The sequence below is a fragment of the Pseudopipra pipra genome, chromosome 5 (genome assembly GCF_036250125.1).
Source record: "Pseudopipra pipra isolate bDixPip1 chromosome 5, bDixPip1.hap1, whole genome shotgun sequence".
Classification (NCBI taxonomy): domain Eukaryota; kingdom Metazoa; phylum Chordata; class Aves; order Passeriformes; family Pipridae; genus Pseudopipra; species Pseudopipra pipra.
Window position 1 is genome coordinate 41,694,313 of NC_087553.1, and position 24,689 is coordinate 41,719,001.

The 24,689-nt window shown below is 41.1% G+C and overlaps 1 protein-coding gene across 2 annotated transcripts in view; it reads right to left on the reverse strand.

Moving 5' to 3' along the window:
- The window catches only part of LEMD3 (LEM domain containing 3), a 42,925-nt gene extending 31,883 nt beyond the window's left edge, over positions 1–11,042 (reverse strand). Inside the window, exon 1 of one of the 2 annotated variants that reach the window (XR_010430787.1) lies at positions 9,466–11,042. Coding sequence is in view for 1 of the 2 variants with exons in the window: in XM_064655752.1 (XP_064511822.1) it covers positions 9,466–10,975 (1,510 nt within the window). In the remaining variant the exon portion in view is untranslated. The remainder of the gene's footprint in view (positions 1–9,465) is intronic. The other variant, XM_064655752.1, reaches the window with a different exon arrangement.
- Positions 11,043–24,689: the final 13,647 nt, after the last annotated feature.

Genomic DNA, 24,689 nt, shown 5'->3' on the forward strand with positions numbered 1-24,689 from the left:
TTTCCCTACCAATTTGTCTAGTCCCACATGAACCACATAAAGCTCTTAGCTTCAACATTAAGGTCATAAAGAGTTCCACCACTTAAATACACGTGTGAAAAACCTGTTTCTGCTTCCTTTGAACATGCCACTTGTTAAATTCAGAAACATGTATCTTTGTATCAGGATAAGATAATCACTCCATTTAGCCTCTCCACAATATTCATGCCTTTACTTCATTCCTCAGTCTTTCCCACTTTCCTCACTCTTCCCATGAGTCCTATTCCTCATTATGAAAGCAACTTCTGAAGCTTTTTGCAGCTATATGTTCCCCCCAACATTTTTGACATTTTTAACAGAACCATAATAATGCCATAATGTATTTCTGAATGTACAGATAATTTGATTTAATAAACAGAAAAGCAACTTCTCGATGTAACTTTAAGGAGCTGTAAAGCCACAGCTGCAGAAACAAAAACAGTCTGTAGCATTTCTGCAGGGAGTACCACCTTTGATGGAAGTCAAACTTAACAGGTACTGATCATAATACACCCCTAGGATCATCAAATTGGACTGTGCATATACACCTGCCCATTCTGAAAGAACGAGCTCTCAGGAGTACTCAAAAGATTAGTATTTCTTTTTTTCAAAGTGAAATGAAAAACCCTTAGCTCAAGGGACACTGTACAGACAGTACAGCGGTATGGCTCTTTTAGGTGTTCTCAACACTCCATTTTATTTTTTTCTGAGTTTATATCAAAATTAACATTCATCTGTTATTATATGTAAGATACAAAGTACCCAACATAGCTCAGATTCCCTATTTCCCCTAGTGATTTACAAACACCTTTATCCACATCTGCTGTTACATAAGCTGATGTAAAAGCATAACTACTTCCATACTTACAGATAAGAGAAACAAAACCAAAAATAAGTAATGATACTAGTTCCTTCTCCAGAAGGAAATCTGCATCTCTGCCCTCTTTTTCTCAGCTAGGCAAAGTCTCGCCAGGACAGCATAAAATTCCTTTGACAACCCCACCACACCCCTAAAAAAAACCAAAACCAAAACCAAAAACAAACAAACAAACAAACAAAAACAACCAACAAAATCAACTAGCTTTTTCTTTGAAATTCACTATGCCTCTCACCTCCAGAAACTTTCTTGGGTGCACACCAATACAGGAACAGATTACAATGAACCAGATATCATACTCTCCTTTTCAAGATACCACCAAGGAATTTCATAAATCATTTTTTCATATTTACAAAGTAACAGTAAAGTATTTCCAAGGAATTTGCAAGAATGAGAAACAGTACAAGCAAGACCACCAGACTGGCCTTTCCCCATAACTAGGTTTGACTGTGGACTTCCACAGCCTGTGAAAGAGGCCTCTCAGGCGTTTGCCACACATGCCCCACCCAATCTGTCACTCAACAAAATACTCTTTGGCTGTCTAAGGCATGACATCTGAAAAAGAACAAAAAGCACACTAAACTTTCAGATATAGTGAGACACAAACAAAAATTCTCATTATAATGTTTTACCATTTCCCAGAAAATATCCTGGGAATTAAAAAAAAACAAAAAAAGGCAACAACAAACACTGAACTACCTCACACCAAAACCAAGCACAGTTTCAGGTAACACAAGACAAAAAAAAAAACAATCAAAAAAACCCCCCAAAAATAAAACCAACAACAACAACAAAAATTCACACATTTACCTTTTGATATATGAAACCCGTCATTCCCAGTAAATGCTCCATCGCTCAGTATCTACTGACAGGTTTTGGATTAGCTCTACAGCTAGAATTCTGTTCTCTATGGCCAACATCTACATATTCAGAAAAAAATTTGTTTGATGAAGTTGCAAGATGGGGGATACTTAAGGGCTTATGCTGTGCAGGTTGATGATGCTGAACAGACACTAGGATACGTTCTGCTGAATCAAGTGCTGTGGAATGTTTTATTGTACAACCACATAGCGAGATGGTTGAGAATTGAGGGGACATATTGTTAGGCAGAGTGGCTTTGACACACAGCCTGTTGAAAATACTCTAAACCTTACAAAAATAGCTATGAAATCAAAGGACAGTCTGAGGCTTCTCAAATTCAGAGACTTAACTGACTGTCAAAGACATGCTTTTCTACAGACAAAAGTAAAATTAAGATCTAGATGTAGCCTTAAAATCTAGTCAGGAACAACACTACATTTATCCACCTCACCCCAGTAGTCCTCCTGTAATAAAGTTTTGTTCAGTTGATGCCCAGCAAGGACGGGCTGCTGCTGCATTTACCCGACACTCCGAGTATAAAAGTTTCTTCTATTTTTCAATAAATAAAAGGTTAAGGGGATGTGACCCTGTATTAGGACTTAAGTGAATAAAGGCAGTATGAAGGAAGTCTTACTATGCATATACAACAATTATTCTCTAACAAGCCATCTTTCAATTTTTAAGTAAACAGCCTTCTCTGAGACAAAGAAAAACTGGCCTAGGAATTGTTCTACAATCTCTCATTTATGCACAGACTTATTTCTTAATTATCTAGCACAGCATCACTAGAATTCAACAGATTTTAATTAGAGCATGGTGCTAAAAAGGGTTTGCTAATATGGGTTTGATCCCCACACAGGCCATTCACTTAAGAGCTGGACTTGATGATCCTTGTGGGTCCCCTCCAACGCAGAATATTCTGTGACTCTGTAACTATTTAGTAAGTTTTAATGCCACTTAATTCAATGTTAGACCTCTCTTTTTAAGCCCCTACTCTTCTCCTCCCTACATTAAACAGATTTTTTGCATCAATTCAGTCTGTCACTCGGAGCTCACTTTAAGCAAGACTAAATGGGCAGCAATATTCAAGATACCTCAATGTTACGATATGACTCTCAGTAAGCAGAAATTCTGAGCCTTTCCTCTGCAAAAAAAGAAGAATTAATGTCTGCAAAACGCTAGCCATAACAGCACAGCTCCTCCAGCAAGCTGGGCCCAACAGCACACCATGTTTGCCTGTTTCATGGTTAACTTGCACCTACTCTCACTCTCCACAGTGGACTGTGAACATTCAGAATAGAGAAACAGCACTAAATAGCATTGTGGGAAGTACAGCACAGTAGGACTTGACGCTGGACATTATAAACTCGAGCAAGCCTTCTACATGAGATCAGCTTTAAGATGCGCAGTGGCTCTTCAATCTACCCTTGCACCCATCAGTACGCTTCTTTCCATCAATAACACTACCAGTGGGCAGAAGCTACTTTGACCATTGGCAGAGTTACACCACGTCCTCATTTATTATAATCACAGCAAAGGCATTGCCACCTTCTCCCACAACTCTAGACCTACCAGCAGGAACAGTAGGAGCCAAGAAAAGAAGAGTAATGATAAAGATAGTACTAATGAAGTTCTTAGCAACATGTGAGTCCCCCCAAAAAAACTGTTTTTCTTTTTAATATACATTGATTTCACAATCCATTAACCAGTCAACTTACTCCCCTCAACCTACCACAACAGACAACTAGTTTTACCAGAAAATACAATTATCCACAAGAACTTTAAAGGTGAAAGGAATCTATGCCTCATGATTACAACAGACTTCATGATTCTCCACGGCATTGGAAACGCATTTTCATCAACAAAAACTTATGTACTTGCTTAATTTACTTGCCTAAGTTTTTTAGTGAAGTGACCAAACAACTTTCTCAAACAGCAGCTCTGGCCTGTTCACATGTTCATACTATTTCTGAAGCAGAAGTCTAGAAGCATGACAGGCAGCAGTTCAGTACAACTCAACAACTTCTGCCAGTTTAGCTGGGTAAGCAGTCGAGTCAAAGTTTTGCAACCTACTACTCTCGGATGAAACATAGATGTCAAAAGGATTCAAATGTACATGATTTTTAGAAACACAATTATTTCCCAGAAATAGGAAGACTGCAGGCCTGATTCTCCTCTTGTACTGAGATAATTATGGATTATGAAGCAGTGCAAAGTGGGGCTCCTACAATGCTAAATTTAAGTCTTTGTGTACTGTGGGCTCTTCCTTAAAGTTTTTCTACTGCACTCACTATCACTCTATTCATCTGTCCTAAACAGAAAGACTGCATTGTGCTTGAACAGTATTAGAAGTGGCAGAGGCTCTTAACAGATGAAACATAAATTTGCTTTCTGCTTTCCCACACATTTCTAGTCTGAAATGTTTTTTGAAATGGAAAAGTTGCAACAAGATCTGCTTTCACATTCTAGATCACCTTTAATTTTCTCACATCAGAAACCAAATTTTCTTTTGAGAAAACTACGCACTACGGAATGCAGTGCAAATTTTTTACTAGTTTTTGATACCTAATGAAAACAGACCCTGTCAGAGCTCTTCTGCATCCCTGCTCCCCAGGCAAGTAATTCTAGTTCCAATTTCCCATTACTTACACTTCACAAAAAAGCATGGCCTAAAATAGTAACATTGAAAAAAATTCTTAGTAAGAATCTGCAATCATGGCATAAGGAACGTTTTGTGCTCATCTGCAAACAGCAGCACATTTAAGGTACGAATGCAAAGTATTTATAAATATTCTGAACAAAGAGTCAAAACTAAAACAGAGTCAAATTCCCTAAAAACAGGAATTCTGAATTTGCATAATTTTTGTTTCAAACACTGATGAGTAATTTTCATATTATATTTCATACTACAGATCTGCTGCAAAGGTAAATAGACTGTTTATTATCCTTTAGGAAGGACCTGAAATTGTCATCTAAAATTAACTATTTTGCACTATATAGCAATTAGGACTTTCCTAGACAAAAGTCTAGATAAAAGGGACTATATAATAACTACTCGGACTTTCCTAGATAAAAGGCCAAATTTGTTTGCCATTTTAAAGAATTATTTCTGACATACCATAAGGAAGACTAGAGTTTAAAATTATCAGGAATCCTAGGGAAATTTAACTGTTCTGACTGGCTTTACCTTATGAAGACAGCCTAGGCAGTTTTTTTTAATCTACTGATCTTGATTCAAATCTCACCCAACCACAGAATTGAGATAGCTACAACTGAGATTAGTCTTTAAGATACACATCAGGATTTTCTTTTATATCACCTACAAGAGAAACATTTGCTACCTAGTGTCTAAGGCAACATACAGAAAATGAAACAGCTATATGCTAATATTTCAATAGAAGTTGTTATATTGTAAATACAAGTTACAGTATTCTTTGCAAGCCACAAGAAACGTTAATATCCACCCAACACAGGAACTCTGCAAATTTTTTAATTTTAATCCCTCCCTTTGCTATCTCCTCTTCTATAAATACTTCTTATGCAAAATTAATTTTCTTCTATTAAAGCCAACACTGTCAAGAATATAGACGCTTCTGAGAAGGTGATCTTAGATGGCAAGTAGATTTATAACAAGTAGATTTATCTGTGAAATACCACATCACTTTAATAGTAATTTCCAGGCCTGTGAGAATAGCAGTCATCATCTTGTCCTTTATCCAGCAAGTTAACTTCTTACCAATTCAATTCCCTGCATAAAATTCCACAGAAGTTTTAACACCTAAGAGATTTAGAAGTCAAGAACAAAAGAACATCAATGGAATTGAATTAAACTCTTAGAATTGTGATTTGCATAAGCTTCCACTTGCAATATACACAACTACCAAATCTCCCTGAATTAATACTTCAAAAACACAAATTGTAGCAAATATAGTAAAGTTTATCCTCCTAGCAGTTGTTTTGTAACAAGTATCACAGGAAGACCAAAATTACTAGCAACAGATGTCACTTTAAAAAGCCACTCCTAATAAGAACACAGGATTTTAAACAAGACCTACCTGAAAGTTTCAAGAACAGTTTTTTGTTCTGGTGGTTTTGTTGGTTTGGGGTTTTTTTGCCACATCAGCTACTTCCCAGACAAAGTGCTGGAGCAGAAACAGTAGAAGTAACTTAAATGCAACCGATTTCAGATTACAGCCTTAAACAGCACCTGTACCATGCCACATCCTTCAGAAAGGTGAACCAGATCTGAAAGCAACATCAAGTGATCTGATATAGTTATCCAACTTTTAATGAAAAATGACTTCAGAATTAACTCCCAGGAGCAGCCACTTGAGGTGCTCAGAGTAATATCACAAAACCACACAAATTGGAAGAGATATCCCACTCTTCAGGGTTCGAAGAACTCTAGAAAGTAGACTAAAATAAAGTCAACCATTTTCCTGACAAAATACTATGCTGGTTTGGCAAGAAGTTGATACAATTCCATGGTATTTTGAAGGCAGGTGCAAGCAAAACTTGCTTTATAGCAAGAGCAACAAGTCCACATCATGCACTTATGCATTAGTTGGTCTTTTATGCAAGCTTAAAGAGTAGTTCAATTTCAATGGGTTCAGGAAAAGCCCAATAGACAGTTATCTATATTTTAGACAGCAAAATGCATAAAAACCTTACTTCTAGTGACCATTTGTAGATTAGATACAGAAAAATTAGCCCAGTTCTGATCTGTCTTTGAACATTTTATGCCACGTGTGTAAAAACTAAAGCACTTCATAGCTGTTTCAGAGCTCTGAACAAAAAAAATTATTAGAACACTGTGCATAAGTGACAAATCCCTTCTGAAGTTTTCTGCTCACCCCTTCTCATTTACATTATAATACCTGGCTAAACTCAACCCCAACACCTAGTTTTAAGCCTCCCCCTCATTACACACACCTCCTTTGTTCTTAGATTACAGCCTGACAAATATTTTAAGTGTTGATATCGAGTGTACTTAGTGATAAATATTTTTCAATGTCACAAACGTACTATCACCTTATTTTAATTGCATTTCATTTTAGGCAATTAACTATTAAGAAAACAAACATTAAGTTCATTGTGCATCATTCCCTACAAAGTTAAAATAAGAAGCCATCCAAATATACAAATAACTGCCTTTATTGTTTTGTCACAATAATTACGGAGATGGATATAGTGCAACTCTGCTGAATTCTAAAACTTTTATGACATAGTTTGGAGTTGAAAATAATTCTTTTTTTCACAATGAAATCACTCTCACCCAACAGTCTTACCTACAACCATCTAAAAGAAGAAAAATCTCAGTATCCAATCACTTAAATGAAAAGGTGGTTTCTTGAGATACACCACTCCTTTTAATAAAAAAGTATGAATTAGTTCTGCTTCTATAAAGAAAACAGACAATAGACCCACATAACCATAAGAGCCAAAGTGCTCACTTGGATGATATTTAAGCTCAGGAATCACCTAATAGAAAACAGGGTTCTCTCCCTTTTCAGTAAAAATCAGTCTTAAATGGCCTGTCTTGTCTGTTCTTGCCTGTTCTACAGACCTACAGTATTTTTGTTCCATACGCCTATTTGAAAAGAAAGAATTTAGTGAGCACATGCTGAACATATGGGAAAGGTAATTTCCTGATCATTCCCACATTACTTAAAAGAAGTGGCCTGCTCCTCTTTCAATCAAAGGAGCTAGACACAAAACCCGCTGTTTGCTTCTTCCAAAGGGCGCTATTCCCCTGTTCCCATTCGTTATGTTAGAGCAAAGCCTGGGGCTGTGAGGAAGTAGGACAGATGAAATGCCAGTGCCACTGCCAGAACAATTCTCCAGGAAATCCACTTTCAGGAGTTCCACTGAAAAGACAGCAAATAAGAACAGGCCGAGAACTGGCTTAACTGAACTACCAAGCAACACTGGGCTATCAGACCACTGACTGGGCAGCCCTACCTAAGCAAAAGGGCAGAAGATGACGATTTTCCCTGTACAACAGTTCCAACTTTTTAAGGTCAATATACTCACACATTCAAAAAGAAGTTTTCTTCCAATAAAAAAAAACCAACACTGAACTTTAAGTACTATTGCTATCTGGATTGCTGAGACATTCAGCTTTATCAGTCATGATGACAGGCCAATTTTAACTCAACCACTGACTTTGGCAGTCACAAAGTTTACCCCAGTAGGCTAACAGACCTTCTCCCCTATTAAAATCGTCATATTTCAATACCAGAAAAAATATGTAATACATTAGTACAATTATACAGCTTACAAGTACATTACAAAATGTAGGTATGTCTCTAGCAGTTATGGCCAGAAGCTAATCACAAAGTATGAGCAGTCCCCACAGTCACACTATACTGCATCTAATTTTAGCCTACCTGTGTATGTTCACAGCCTTCCCAAAAAACTAGACTGAACAGCAGTTAAGAGCCACGTGGATAGCAATTAAAACATTGCAAGTGTTAACTCCTTGCTGCAACTGTCCTACCTAACCACTAAATCTTTTACACGCCCCTCCAAAGACTGCAAAACAGCAATTAAGAACTATTCTGCTACCATAACGTAATGAATAACGTTCAAAAGGGAATAGAAAAAAAAGAAAGCCAACAAAAAAGCAGCCCACACCGCTACTTCTGCCCTGTAACATCTAGAATATCCCAAGAGAACAGTCTGATCGCTCCTTACAAGGCACTGTATACATGCCCACAAAGAAATGTACACACGTGTGTACTCCCCACATGCCTTTCTCGATCATTTCAAGAAAAATGCAAGTTGCCAAGACCCTTCTAATGCTCTTATATCCCAACTACCTTTTTGCATAATTTTTCATCAGGATCAATGAAAAAACAAGACAGCAGTGGCATGATTTTTCTTTCTCATGTTAGAATCTTCACTGTCCATTTCAGAACAGCCAAGAATTGAATTAGCATGAATCACTACCCTTAGGTGGCACATTTCCATTTTTGTATGCTTTGTAATAGAAAATGGTAGTTTCTATATCCATTCCAAGAAGTTACTTTCATATATTAAAGAAGCTCCCAAATAATTCAGGGTTAAAAAAAACGAATGCCCTGAAATTCGAACTAAAGCACAACAGCATTTCACATATAAATATTATTGTCAATTGAATTTATAAGTGCCTACTAGAAAACAACATACAATAGGTCAGATCATTTACTGCACAAAGTTTGTGGTACTGCGCAACATCATCTTAACCTAGGATCCTTTTCAAGCCTCAGTACACACCAATGAAAATAACCTACTTTATTACCAAACGACTACAATCAAATCTTAGCCCTGCAGGAATCCCAGGTATCTAAATGTGCATGATTACTCCTGTGAGATTAGCATAAAGGGTCACCTCGTCAATTCTCTATTAACCATACACCCGCTATATTGGACAAAACCATACAACTGCTTAGAGAAGAAAACTTGCTAGAAAACAAGGTATTAACAGATTACAGCAGGGAATGCCAGGATTTGAATTTATCCTCAAATGTCTTGCATGCTTATACCAGCTTGCAATGTTATATACTTCAGGAAAGACAATTTTTCTCTGTGCACCATCCTCTACAGAGAGATTATACTAAGTTGGAGCCCAGAACTGTTCAGTAAGGGATGTCTGGGATTGCAAAGGCGTGTTAACAGTTGTTACATCCAGTTGCAGAAACTGCTCTTACCCTTCACCTAATACTTACTGTTGGCTCCCACATCCTCAGCTACTCCAGAACCTCTCATTCTCAGGTATGTGAATCCCAGTATCAGAAAGAACAAGCATGCAGCAGTTAAGAGGAACATGGACAGGTAATGTGCACTGAAGCCTCCAGTGGTGGATACCTCCTCTCTTTTGAACTGCTGGAGAAGCTCCTCCTCGGGCTCAGAGAGATTCTTCTTGTAGGCGTTTTTCAGGTAGGTATGATTTGAACCCGTATGATTGGAGTGGTTGAGTCTAAGGGAGGAGGTGGTTCCACTCGGGGGAAGGCTATTAGTAGCTGAATAGATCTTGGATTCAACATTATAGCTACCAGGAGCACCGCTGAGAACATGATTATTGGTCGCTTTCCTAATGGTGCCTGCGGGGTCAGTGATTTTACCGCTGTCCACGTCCGTGAGCGGTGGTGGCAGCAACAATACTGATGGGGATTTCTTGGATAGGCGGTATCTGGGGCTGGGAGGACTAGAGTCCAGATTTTCACATCCTCCTCTTCCCTCCGCTGCCGCCTCATTCTCCTCCTCCTCGTTTCTGCCCCTGTCTAGACTGCCGGCAGCAGCCGCCCCCGCCGCCCTGTCATTCGTTACGAGCACACCAGCACCGCAGCCTCCGCCAGCCCTTTCTTGGCCCGTCTCCATCACGCCAGCGCCGGCTGCAGCGCATTTGCTTGTTATGAATGGAGCAGGCGACTTGCTGAGGCTCCGTCTGGGCCGGCGAACTGCAGACTCCTCCTTCGGTCCCTGCTGCTTGGCCCTCGCCCCCGCCGCCTCCTCCTCCTCCGAGTCCGAGTACTTGTCCCTGCTGCCGCCGTAGGAGAGGAGCCGGTTCCCGTTCACGGTCCGGTTCTTCCACCGCTGTTGCTCGCTCTCCTCCTCCTTCTCGTCTTCGTCGTCCTCCTCCTCTCCTCCCTCCTCCTCGCCGTCCCCGAGCTCCCTCGCGCCCTGAGTCGCCGCCGGTCTCCTGGCCGCTGCCCCCCACCAGGAGCTGGGCTTCCGCCGGGCCGCCTCCTCCGGGGGGGAGTTGCTGCTCACGCCGTGGGGGGCGGCGGGCCTGAGGCCGCGGAACAGGGGCGCAGCGCGCTCCCTCCTGCCGCCGGCCTGGCCCCGGGGGCTGCTCTCCGCGTCCGACTCGTCCGAGCTGAAGCCCAGCAGCACTTTGCCACCGCCGGCGGGGGGTGCGGCGCGGCCCCGGCCGCCCCCGGCGGCAGCCCCGGGGAGGAAGGGGTGCTCGGCGCCGGCCAGCCGCGTTCCCGTGGCCGCCCGCCCGCGGCCGCCGCCTCCGCCCGGCGCCGCTCCGGCCCCCGTGTTATTGTTGTTGCTGTTCCGGGTCTTGTTGGCGCCGCCGCCGCGGGCCCCGGCCCGCTCATCCTCGCGCAGCTTCTTCAGCTTCTTCAGGTAGACGGGCCGGGTGCTCTCGGTGACCGGCCCCGGGGAGAAGCCGAAACGCCTCAGCTCCGAGAAGAGCTCCTCATCCGTGAGCTGCGCGGCCGTCGCCATTTTCCGCTCCGCCACCGCCGCGGCGCTTCCGACCCACGCGCCGCGCTCCCCGCCGGAACTGACGCCGCACTCGGCTGTGGCCGAGACCCGCCCGTCACCCCGCGGCGCCCGCCCGCGGGGGGGGAGCGGGGCGGGGCCGGCCAGCGTTCGGGCGGGAGACGGGGCGGTGGATTCCCCTGTCCGCCCCCAGTTTCGCGGCGGCGGTCCCGGGGTGGGGGTGGCGCCGCGGTGACCGGAGAGGGCACCTCGAACGAGCGCCTCCCGGCATCGTGCCGGTGTCCTGCGCTCCCGGCGGTGGTGGGGAGGTGGCGGGGCTGGGGGCGCCGAGCCCGGAGGTGCGGGACGCGGCGACCACTGTCGGAGCTGGAGGGCAGCGCTGGTCGGAAAGGCGCTGTCTCAGGCTCGCCTGCGAGCAGACAGTATACCGCGGCGGCTGCGAAGCGTCCGGGGATGCGCTGCAGGGAGCGGCGTCAGACTGAACCTCTTTTAATGCCATCTCCAGGTCTCAAATTCAGCCTAAGAACTTCGGAGAGGCCGCGTGTGCACCTTTGGCGGGCCCTTCCCGATGCGCTTGGTGGAAGCGAACCTTTCTCCGTCGAAGTCCCGGCCATCAGGACATCTCGGCTGTGAGGAGACACAGCTTCTCATACATCTGAGAGGATATAAGCTGCTCTAGGGGAGGCTTAGGTTGGACATTTCGAGCAATCTCTTCACAGAAAGAGTGATTGGGCATTGGAATGGGCTGCCCAGGGAGGTGGTGGAGTCACCGTCCCTGGAGGTGTTTAAGGAAAAACTAGATGTGGCCCTTAGTGCCGTGGTCTAATTGACGTGGTGGTGTTTGGTCATAGGTTGGACTCGATGGCCGCAGAGGTCTTTTTCAACCTAATTGATTCTATGTGATTCTGTGTATGATTAAGTTTGTAATTACCTGGATGTATTTCGTGCTTTTCTTTTGGAAAATACAGTCATTCATATATATTGCAGTTGAAACTGTTGAACTGTATACAGAAACGTGGTCTCGTCAAAATGGTTGTGCCTTTATAATGAGATGTCTTCCTGGTGTGCACTGGCCTGTCGGGATCAGCCCTTTGGCCAGAGAACCTCATATGGAGGGTTCAAAATCTCCTTTTGACCTGTCTGTCTCTACCTATCCAGCCTGAATAACGAAACCCTGGGCTCAGCTACTGTGTATCGTATCATAAACAAAGGAGGCTGAGTTCCAGTTTGGACCTAACTCTGACTGGTCTTGCAGCATCATGTGCAAAAGTGGTCCAGAAACAAGATCCAACTGCAGAAACAGCTTTGCCTTCCCCCTCACAATCTGCTGCAGTGAGGATATTGTGGATGTGCCCTGCTGATATCAAAACTGAAGTTGCTAATTTTGTTACTGAGGAACATTTGCAGAGCAGGAGTTAAGGTGCTGTGAGGCAGCTATGTGTGAAGATCCAGCCAAGTCTACACAGCTAGAGGAGTGGCTTGAAGCCATCTTTCTTGGTGTTGGTGGTGATGATGCTGAATGGAGATGATTTACTCAAGTACCCCACCCTCGATTTCTGGCCAACCACACCTGGCAATGCAAACCCCATGCTATTGTTCATCTAAGCATACTTTAACACAGCTCTTCTGAGGCTGAGGAGCACTGAACAAGGGTCTGTATTACTGTGTACTTTATGTGGCACCACTGTGTACAGCCTCCTCCTTATTTCCCTGGCAGAGGAGCCATTTCACATACAGCAGTATAGTGCATTTGAACAATGCACAGAACTCCAGCTGTAAGGATGATTACACTCAACATGACCTCCATTACACATTAAGCCACTAACGTAAATGTACCTGTTCTGATCTATTTCCCAGTCTATACTAGCCGATATCATAAATGCCATGAGAAATGCTTCTAACATTCCATTCCTCCTCCTCTGTGAGAAGAAACCCACACCTTCCACCAGCTAGTTGGGATACCCGTTTAAACATTCCCCACCATGTTCAGTGCTTGCCTCCAGCTGCTTGTGACACTAGCCAAACCAACAGCAGTCAGTCCTAGACCAGGTACCATTCTGACGAGCACACTTCTGCCAAGTGCCTGCTTGGGCACCTTCTTTCTATTAGCAGAAAGTGTGCTGTCCTGCAGGAAAGTGAAGATCCTGTCTTCTTACTAATACAACTCCTGTCTTCTCTCTGTTTATTACAACAAGGACATGAGTTAGTTTATAAAACTGTTTACTTAGCAGCAGGAGGGCAGTAAATACTATAAATTATTAACAATTGAATCATCTCCTGCAAAACTATAGCATGTAGATACGGAACAGCTGACTGAAAAGTCTGCATTTTCCAAGTCATGCTGTAAGATGTGTGTGCCAAAATATTTTGAAATGTTTAAAAAATATGTCTTCTGGTTGTACTGAAGGAAGGATACTTCCATTACCAATCCAAAATCACATTTCTTTAACAGTATATGTTAGTATCAATAGTATCAATGCCTTGTTTTTATCAATACCTCCACATAGTCAATTTTTTTTTTTTTAAGTCAATACCGAAAGTAGATTGTGCCTGTAATAAATGTGGATAGAGCCTTCCTTAATCTTCGTTCGCGAAGCCTAGCCATGAGTGAGAATGACTGAAAGCAGATACTTTTCTAAAGGTAAATGTAGACTGTAGGGAGTGTGGAGATTGTTCATCAGGAAAAAAAATGGTGGTTGTTTTTTGAATAAGACATTTTTGGTTATATTTGTCATCCTTAAAAGACTGATGTTCTCAGGAAACTGCCAGTTCTTCCATTGGGTGAAAAGGTGTTCTTCTGGAAACTAGCAACCATACTTATGTGACCTCATTAGACTGGGGACTTGAAGTTGTATTTTAATACTTCTTTTACCTTTCTTTCCTGATTCCAAATTTGTGTCATATTTATGCATTTTTGTAAGTTCTAAAAATCTGTGAATGTCAGCTGCCTTTTGATGTTAGCAAGTCACTGCAACTGCCTCTTCCACTGATGCAACCCAGTCTCTATACAAATCACTGTTGCATACCTGAAGCATTTAGAAATCATGAGTCACATCTAAACTTAATATTATCCTCTTGTAGAACTCCTAGTATTTTAAATTCTGGTGTATTTCTACTTAGCTTTTGATTTTTGAGCCTTAAGGTGTGCTGAGATCACATTCTCTTAGGAATGTGATGTTAATGAATGTGAATGTTAGTGAAGAGTAGGAACGTGCTTTTCCTTTCTTTTTTAACAAAAGTGGAGATTATCACAATCACAGACCTCAAAGAACTAGTACAGTTACTCTTCGGGCAGTATGCCTAGGAAGAAATCACTCTTTGCTATGAAAACAAACTGTACTAACCTATTTTTAAACCTCTTTGATTTATCCAGTTGTTTCAAATACTGCATGATGAACATGAAATAACTTTTTGCTTATAAAACCGAATGGGCTTTTTACTAAGAAAACTCATTTGAAATATTAGAGTTGCTGTCACCAGGTTAGTGCTGTGTGAACAGACTCACCTCCACATCCCTCTTAATTTCTTATTTTTCCTACTTACAACTTCCATATGAGTTTTTGTAATGAGAGTGAATCCATCTTTATTAAAGTTAATAGTGGTGTGACAATACCAATACGTACCATTTGTTTATGTACTTATCATGCCATTCTTCATGTGAGCCTATGTATTTTGCTAGTACATCTTTTGCTGATGTGCTTTTCTTTCCTCTGGGCATCCTGTTGATGTTCAAAAGGCTTAATGCTGTCTCTTGCTTTTGCATTGCTACTGTGGCTAAGATGTGGGCATGCGCAAGGTATCTATTGCCCACGCTTCCAATGTGCTGCTGGACTGCTTGCATGGTGCAGCAGCGTGAGCACAGTGTGCTGGATACCCTACCTCCTGCAAAGAGGCCTTGTGTTTCCAGATTACAGTTCCTGCTTAAATGTCCCACAGTAGTTCCACTCCCACAAAGCATGTGATGACCTGCTATGACCGTGCAGTTCTTGTTGCTAAAAGTGAACCATCTTAGTTCATAACTCTGAGACTTCATAAAGGCAACAGAATCCCCTCCTACAGTCACTACTTCAATATTTATATAACCTGTCCTGACCCATAGCGTAGCATATTCTCAATTGGGTGGTCATCCCTGATCAGGTCTTATAATTCCTGCTCACTTTATGGTGCCTGTATTCCTGGGTACTGGCCAATTCCATGAGACTGTTGGAGGCATTACTGGCTCTGTATGTTGAAAAAAACAAACAAACAAACCAAAAAAAAACCACAAAGCAGAACTCCAAATCCTAAAGACTGGCTTAAAAAACTGTGTTTATTTTAAAAGGACAGTTTATTTACATATGAACTTTTCACTTAAATCTGCTTTCTGTGTTCAATTCTTTTCTCGAGAGCCAGAATGGCTAAGTATATTTGTTTTAAAACCTGAACCTGAGCTGTCCAACTCTCCAGGAACCGAGCTTAAAGAAGAATGCCAGGAATGCCAGCTATCAGAAGACAAGAGATTTCATGACAGAGTGTGAAAAATAATAAGATTTTTAAAAAAACCCCAAACAATAGAGACAAGGGCTTTAGGAATGAAACAAAGAAATAATAGTGGCTAAAAGCTGATGCTTATTATGGTAGTCAATTTGTACCCTCCAGCCTCTTCTTTTCAGGAAGGAGAAATGTAGTTATAGAGAGGCAGATGGATGAAATCATGAATGCAGATGAATGGTCGAGAGCACCATCCTGAACCATTCAGAGAGAATGGATAAATCTCCTAAGTAGTACAGTATCAAAATGTCACAGCCATTGGTCCCTAAAACTTTCTTGCCCTGCTATCTCATATCTCAGTAGTTGTTGCTAGAAGACTACTACATGTTGTAATGGCCAGTTCTAGAAGGGTGGCAAATTCATTGAGTAATTAATTATCTAAAGCATTGCATAGATTACATGCAGAGCTTTTTATTTAAATTTGAAAAGCAAAAAGTGAAGCTGAGCTTGGTAGTCACGCAGAGTATTTTTATTAACAGTTCATTACTCAACATACAGAAACTCTGGATGGGTAAAGCACATATTTGCCATGTGAAATTGGCAGAGGTGCTTCTACATTTATTATGCCCTACGTATATAAAGCACAGTTGTGGCCAAAAGTTATGGCAATGAACTATTCGGCTTTTGAGCATCTACTTTCCTATGATTTGGTATCCCTTGCAAGTATTTCCAAGATCTGAGGAAAGAGAAGAACTACAGGAAAGGGATTCTGTCTTTCTGAAATCAATAGAACCATAAAAACCTGGAGATGCCTGATTCCTTACATTCTTGTATCTTTCTTACATAAGGAAATGCCTGTCAGTACCTTACAGGATGCAGATATGCTGACTACATCTGATGAAATTTTTTTGCGATGCCCTAAACAACCTGTAGGTTGTTTACACCTGGCTGTAGGTGTGGCGCTGTAGGCTACATGAAGGGCCGTGTAGATGTAGCCACAAAGAGCTCACTGTTTACAATTACATCACTGACTTGGATCCAAAGCTAATGTCTTAAAAATTTATGATTATTTCAGTAATCTAATAATGTTAAAAAGAAGACCCATCATTCATGGAACAGAAAAAATGAAGTTTACATTTACATTTTCATACAAGGGTAATTGTGTAATGCCTTCCTGTGCCACAAAGTTCTAATTTCAATTTATTCAATAACTAAGCAGAGTATAAAGTCATACAATAGACAAAAATAATCAAAGCCAAGAAGTTCAGAATAGGTCCACCATTCTGTTTTCTGTCCATGTCATTAGTCCATGTTATTTGCTGCTGCAAAGCACTAAATTCAGTGTATTCCAAACAAGTAATGGTATTACTGTCTATGCTTGGTTAGCACTTGGAGATCTGACCCATTTTCATTGCTCTTTTGTAACTGGCTCTGTGCAAACACAAGAGAAGATATTCCCTGCCTCTTGAATACACACTTGCCTCCATTACTTCCCACCTGAACTGCAGGCGAGGTACATAAGCAGGAAGCCAACAGCACTTAGAAAATTCTGTGTTTCTATGGAAAGCACTTGTACATCTCAGCAGTGCAGACTGCCACAAGTATCTCAGTCTCTCCTACTCTCAACTTCTTACTGAGTATTGAATCAATCCTTTTGTTTCTAGTGCTCAGTGGTGTGGTCCTGGCACATTTTAAAGATTTCCTTAAGCTGTGTGATTTCAACCGTCAATAACTCCACTCACATAGAAAATTTCTCCCAAAGAGAGAGAACTTCCATAAGAACTACTCACAGACAATGGGAACAAAGTACCACTGGGCCTATGACTACCATTTCCTGCTCAAAGTTTATGCCAGATTTCTAGAACTTTATTTGCTCTTGTAAAAATCAAGTACATTTAGGAAGCATTAACAACAATCAGTTTTTGGCCTACACAAGCATCTCCATCCAAAAGCAGCTTGGTCCTACCTGAAGCGAAGCTTCTGTGTCACACATCAGGGGAGTCTCTAGCACGCACCATCATGGCTAGGCTTCGTGAACAAAGATTTGGGGAGCACGCACCATACGCTCTGGTTGCCTAACACATGTGGATGTCATCACTGCACTCAGTTTCCTTCTGTGAGAATGAGACACTGAAAGTTTTCCTTCACAATGTTTTGCTGTCCTCTCCAGACAATGCTGCTAATGGCTTCTTCAGCCTCTACTCTGTGGCATACGACATGGCAGCAAGGCAAACAGTGTACTGCGTTCATCCTTCAAGGGTGCTGAACTTATGCCTGGACACTCAGCAGGGAACATGGGCAGTGCATGGCAGAGAGGACCAGATTTCACCATTTTGAAAGGTGTGTAGGGTATCGCCCTTCTGCTCAGGAAAAAGTGGCTATAATACACATTCTTCCCCTACTACTGCTCCTAGGTTGACCCAAATGTAACAAAATACAGTGTTCTTCAGAGTCAACTCTGCAGAGCACCTTGATTAGAAGAGAATGGAGGTAGAGATACCTAAAACTAATGGCCTGGCCTCACAATAATGCAATCCAGTTACAGGGCCTTTTGTTCTTCATTCTGTATGGTCCTTACAGGCCAGAGATGAGTCTCTCCTCTTTGGTGTCAGATGTCTTATGAAGGCTGGATCCTTCATCTCCACAGTGTACTATGCATCATCTTGTTCAAAGGTTTAATTTCTCAGACCAGAGACACATCTGACAAGCTACTCTTTGTTACTGTACCTGACCTGAAACAGGATGGCCTTCACCTTGCTGAACTTAGAACTGCAGTCCTTTTACTGTAAACTGTTGGAACAGCTCCAATATCACTTCTGGGAAATCCTCACAGCAGCAAATCCCTAGTCCTCTCTCTGCATAGCCAGACATGAGCAATGATTTCTGCCAGTTCTCTCCAAGCCTCTATGATGAGCTGACAGAGAGTGGGACACCTCCCTTTTCTTGTGGAAAAGAAGCATTAAAAGGGAAAAATCCCACATAGATAGAAATTTCATAGAAATGAAACAGGGAGACACTCTTTCTCCTAGAAATAGGAGAAAGAGTAAAAAAAGAAGTAAGAAAGGTAAAGGGAACAGAAGAAAGTGGAGGGAACAGTGGAATGTAGTAACACACAAAAAATTAAAAGCCAAATACTGAAATGACTGCTTTGTATCCCATGAGACTTTGTAGGACAGTGCAGAGGTGTTCTTACAAGGAATCCTAAAGGAAATGTTTGGAGGAGCTTTATGTGCATATGGATATGGCAGGGGAAGAAGGTGGGTTTTTTTCATTCATCCACACTGTGTAGGGGGCAGTAGGTGAAGTGAATTCTCCTCTCATCCGCACCATGAGTTCGTCTGGAGTGCAGACAGTTGTTCTCCAGATGCCTATGAAAAAGGAAAATAGCACGTGCAAATCTGAAGAACTGTGGGCCCATAACCCATGGGTATAGTACCCTTTGATCAGAAGAATAGGGGCTCCTTTAACTTACCACTTTCTATCATCTACAGACACAGGTTCCACTTGGTTAAAATTACTTTTTGTGAAAACTTTCTGGGAAAAAATAAACACAACAGGAAAAATAAAATATTACCCAATTAAAAGTGTGCTAAAAAAAAAAATTCTCCCCTGCAAAGTAACCGTTGTGAGAAAGAATGAACCATCCCTGAGTATGGCTGATGTACTATGGAGGGTTTTCAAGCAGTTGTGATCATAAAAAAAAAGCTTAAATTAAACATGTACTTCAGTGTTAGGAGAGTAAGGGACCCAAGTGACTCACCTAAGGTCATAAAGAAGACTGTAGCAGAGCTGTAGACTGAATTAATGTCATGAGGGCATAAGACAGGAAATGGAAGAGTCTTGTTCTTTGCCCTTGGCTCTGCCACTGACTTGCTGCGTGGCAAATCACTTCCTCTTCAGATGACTCAGTTTCTCCCAAAGACAAATTGAAACAGTGATTCATCTTTGTAGAAGTACTTCAAGAATGAAGATTGAAAATGTCATAAAAGAGTAAAGTACGAATTCCATTCCACTGCTCTCCCCAGACCATTTTTTGTCCTCTTCTTGCTGGATTTTTTGAAGAATGATGTCTTTGTTACTGTGAATGGTATTTTCTTTGAGATAATAAATCTGCAAATTATATAGCAAAAGCATGTTAATGAATTAAATGCTGGATGCCTTCTATTATAGGCTATAAACAAACAGAAGATGTGCTAAAAGAAAATGGTCTGTGTTGCAGAGTCAGTCAGGCAAAAAATGAAATGCCAATTCGCTACTCAATCTGTAGGAAAAAGCAGTATGTGATCAAGAAATTTTAAGATTTGTCATAATATAAGCAAAAAAAAGGTAGGCATGTGTTATTACATGCCTTAGAGGTGTCCTGAAACAGGCACAGATATAAAAACTAACCAAAAAAATATGTTAGATCATAAAAGGAAGATTGTAATATTAAAGTCAACAATCTTGTTTACAGCAGAAACAACAAAACATATAGCAGTTAAGGCACTACAAGAGTGCCTACAAAGAGGAGTATAGGCCTTACTTTGTGGTTGGTACTCAGGGAAACTTAGTTAATTCTGTTGCAAGATTCAGGAGAAGTCATCATCATGGCTAGACTTCGTGAACGAAGATTTGGGAAGGGCTCTACCCACATTTGCTACAAGCACGCTGGTGGCTGAAAAGGCCAATGTGAGATAGACAAGTCTATCTCACATTGCAAAAGTTGCAAAAGGCACAGCAGAAAGACTCCTTGGATGGTATCTGCAAGACATGGTTCTTTCTGCCTTGTCTATTCTTCAGGAGAAGTAAAATGGGGGAGATAGACAAAGCAAAGTTTTTAAAGAAGCCTTTTGTAATGTATTCCTTATCATCCAAGTGTCCAAGTTGAGTTGCACATGAGACCAGCTTTTAGAAACACTAATCATTCACAGATTTAAATGAAATTAATTGGAAAACCATCTAGGAAACTATAGGAGGAAAACTTTTTCAGCTAAGAATCACAGAAAATGCCAAGTTGATACAAGGATCATCAAGTCCAACTCCTAGCCCCGCACAGGACCATCCCCAAGATTCACCATATGCCTGAGAGTATCGTCCAAATGCTTCTTGAACTCTGTCAGGCTTGGTGCTGTGACCACTTCCCTGAGGAACCTGTTCCAGTGTCCAATCACCCTCTGAGTGAAGAACCTTTTTCTAATATCCAACCTAAACCTCCCCTGACACAACTTTAGGCCGTTCCCTCAGGTCCTGTCACTGGTCACCACAGAGAAGAGATCAATGCCTGTCCCTCTTTTTCCTCTCATGAGGAAGTTGTAGACTCCCCTCAGTCTCCTGCAGTCTGAACAGACCAAGTGACCTCAGCTGCTCCTCATATGGCTTCCCCTCAAGGCCCTTCCCCATCTTCATTGTCCTCCTTTGGACACCTCTCTAACAGCTTAATATTTTTCTTATATTGTGGCTCCCAAAACAATGTTCAAGGTGAGGCCACCCCGGAGCAGAGCAGAGCGGGACAATCACCTCCCTCAACCAGCTGGTGATGCTTTGCCTGATGCCCCCCAGGACACGGTTGGCCCTCCTGGCTGCCAGAACACAATGCTATTATTATTATTATTTACTTGAATGAGAGTTTTCAATATCATACATTTGTAATTTGCAACCTAGTGTACACCTGCCATTCGTTATAACCATATGAAAAAGCTAGCAGTTATGTATATTGACCAAGATGATATCTTCAAATTAACACTTAAATATACAGTTTACATATGCATCTGAGCACACATAATTTAGAAATTGTTTTGATTTTATTTCTAAAATGTTTTAAACCCTTTGACATTGAGAATATTGTTCAATCTCAGCAAAACAAACATCCAATAAGTCTTAAACCATAATTTTGTAATGCTTTTACCCAAGCAAGTTCTCCATGTTCCTTTATCCTAAGCTCAAGGACAACTCCATGTCCATTCCTAGATACATTTAGACCTCTTTTTATCATGTGAAAGGATAAAAATACATGTATGAAGCTGAATTGTTCTATGAAAACCTGTTTCAATTGCTTCCATATATTTTGCATGATATGGCATTTCTTTTATATCACTGCCTTGTAATTTCGTTTTAGTTTTCTTTTATAACATTTATTTGCTTTTCATGGCTTTTTTACTAACTCTGTGGGCCGTTTCCTACTTAAACTTCTCTTGCTGAAGCAATGCTTTAGAACCTATTACTTCCCCTAGGAAACATTTTACTATGCACAGTTCAGCATTTTTTATATCATTTTACATCATTCATCTTGACATTGTGTTGGCTGTACAAGTTCCCTCATTCATTCTGTTAACTGTGGAAGTCAGGGCCCTTTTAAATCTATCTGCAGTTGTCATTAGGATTTTCTGAAGAACTCATGCCAGACAAGTCCATAAATACATCTTGTAAATAATGTACATGTTTTAACACTCTCATTATCCATCTGTTGCTCTCAGAATTCATGTTTTCCTTTCAGCTTTTCCATAATCTCACATTATTTCTTCTCCTTTTGACAACTGGTAATGTTGTAGTGCTGGAAATTATGTAATGAATGGATTGCTGAAGATACATACAAATTCAGCTACTGCATCACTCCCTCCACTGAATCTCTTCCCTGTATGGGTTTCTGTATTGAATTTGTTTGTATTAGCAATACACTACGCAATATGCTTTGCCTGTTTGGTATTGACTGTGGGGTACTTGGTATTAAGGAACTATGTGATTCAAGAACATGCTGTGTATAAAGGAGTACATTAACCTATTAATAAACATGCTACAGGATTGTTGTTCTCCCTCTGCTTCAGGTGCTGCCTGTGCCGTTTGGAACCAAAAAGGTTCTTGCTTCTTCTCTACGATCTACCACTTGTGTGAAAATATTTCTGGTCCTGGCTATTGAGAAAACCTTAATCTCTGGAATTAATATGACAAAGAGAAATCCTAGTGTTGAGCTCTCCAAGCAGTATAGTCCTTTTGTATGTCACTACCTGCCACAGACACAGATGCAGAAGTCCTCTGGAATGCCTACTGCTTTCAGTAAAAAAGCAGCACCAGCCTTCTGCAGAGATACAGAAGTCTTTTATTTTCTCAGAATATCCTATTTTAATTAGATAATTTCCAAACGTGTCACTACATAAATATAAAAGAAGTTTAATGCAATTAAATAGGTTTTTAATTATTGTGCTTAGTGTCAGGCATGCCGTATTCTCTTGCTGATTGGATCTTTTCATAGTTTTTGAATTTGCCAACACTCCATCCTTCTACATCTCTTACTGCAGTTCTTCTCTCAGCTTTCTTCCCTAAGTGTTGATGATTACAACCCTTGGCATTCAGTTCCTCAGCTCCTCTACCCATCATTAGCAAAGGGACTGCGCACAGTCCAGAGGTTTTGATTCTCTGTATCTGGTCCCACAGAAAACCCACCTCTCAGTCTACCCCATGCCAAGGCAGTTGAAAGTCAACAAAAGATTTTGTTTCCTAATATGTGATAAATTAGGCTTTGCAAGTGTAATAAACATTATCAGAAAACAAAAAGTGCCACTTGAATGACTAGGGAGCAGAGAAATTAAAACTCATGTGCTAGAAAATATTTTGCTGGGGAAGGAATATTCCACAATTAGAGAATGAAAAAGGCCCTAATTATAAGTCCTTTATTTTCATGCTATAGTCTTGTGGCGTTTCAGATCGCCTCAGTGTGTTAATTTTTTACTTCTTCTAGCTTTATAGCTCAATATACTGCTCTTATTTCTAAAGGATGTTATGCTATACAGCTTCCCTCATATTGGGACGTGTTGTTATACCTTTGCCTACTTCCTATGTAAGCAGAACTGCCACATGCCCTGCCTGCTGCTAACCCATGGATTTTGAATGGAGCTCCTACAAAAGCACTTCTTCCAGGTTTTCTGCATGTATGCTCCCACCTCTCTGGTTGCATGGTAGTTGCATGGTAAAGAAAGCAGCAAAACCAAGGAATTCAAGGGGTTTTGCTCCAACTTTTTCTGCAAAAAATATGGCCAATAGGTTGTGTACTTGAAAAAAAAAACAAAAAATGTTGACAGGAAAGGAAGAGCTCACAAATTATTGGATTCCCACAGTGTCGTACTTCTGACATCACCTAAAATCCACACACACAAAATGGAGAGTTCAGGCAGTCCAACTCCAAATGTGAGCCACTCAATGTCCTATCAAATCTCCAGATGCTGTGGGAAGAGCTGTGGGGTACAGTTGCACAGGGAGCCCAGGGCAACACCTCAATAGCAGCAGCTGCACAATACTTCCAGGAAGATGGGAGACTTCAAGATATAATGAGACAGAAATTCTGGGGCAGTCAGGTCAATAGCAGTTTTATTACTGCCTTTTTTTAGGCTAGGATGGCATCCCATGTGCCTGACTCATATTCCACTGAAACTCTGAACTGAGTATCAGGATCTGTGCCCTGCCCACCCTTGCTTTTTTGTTTCTTTGCCAGTTCCAGCATCGGGAAGGTTTGAACCAGGAAACGAATGGGGCCATGCTCCTCTTTCTCCAGCATAGTTCAAAGTGTTGTGTAACTTCTCATACCCACTCTGGGTAGTGTACAAAGGCAGCAGGAGAACATAGATCAATGGCTGCACTTCAAAAATCACATGATTCTTGGATTATTTTGTTTTCTCATGCAGTTTAATGCCAGAGGGGAACATATGGCTCAAAGTGATTTTTTCCCACTTTACAATTCACCATAATATTCTTTACCATATGTGAGGCATTATTTCATGCTATAGCATCTATAATCACTCCCATGCCTATTCTTCCCTACCACAGTATGGACAACATACATTTTATCTTTTTGCTCCTAAGGCGCTGTCACTCTGATGGTCTTTTTGGACACTGACTATAATTTTCCAAGAATACTTTTAAAAGATTTTGAAGTGCTTTTTTATTATTATTCATATGAGAAATTTTAATGCTATATTTAGTTTTGATCTTGTTTTTGTAAGTGCTTAAGGTTTTCTTGCTAGGCAAGTCATAGACCACTTGATTAGTTATCAAAGAAGCTTGCATGATCCTGTAGTCACAGAATTTGAGCTTTTAATATCCAGTCTATGACAAAAACACCAAAAGCTTTGTGGGCAGCCACATTCAGCAACAAATCATACAGCTGTCATACATTTCATTCTTTTTCAGTGAGTAATATTTATCCAATCTGCCCATTGTCTCCTCCAATAGATGTAGATGTTAAACCCATGGAAGCTGATGTTGCAGGTAAATAACTTTG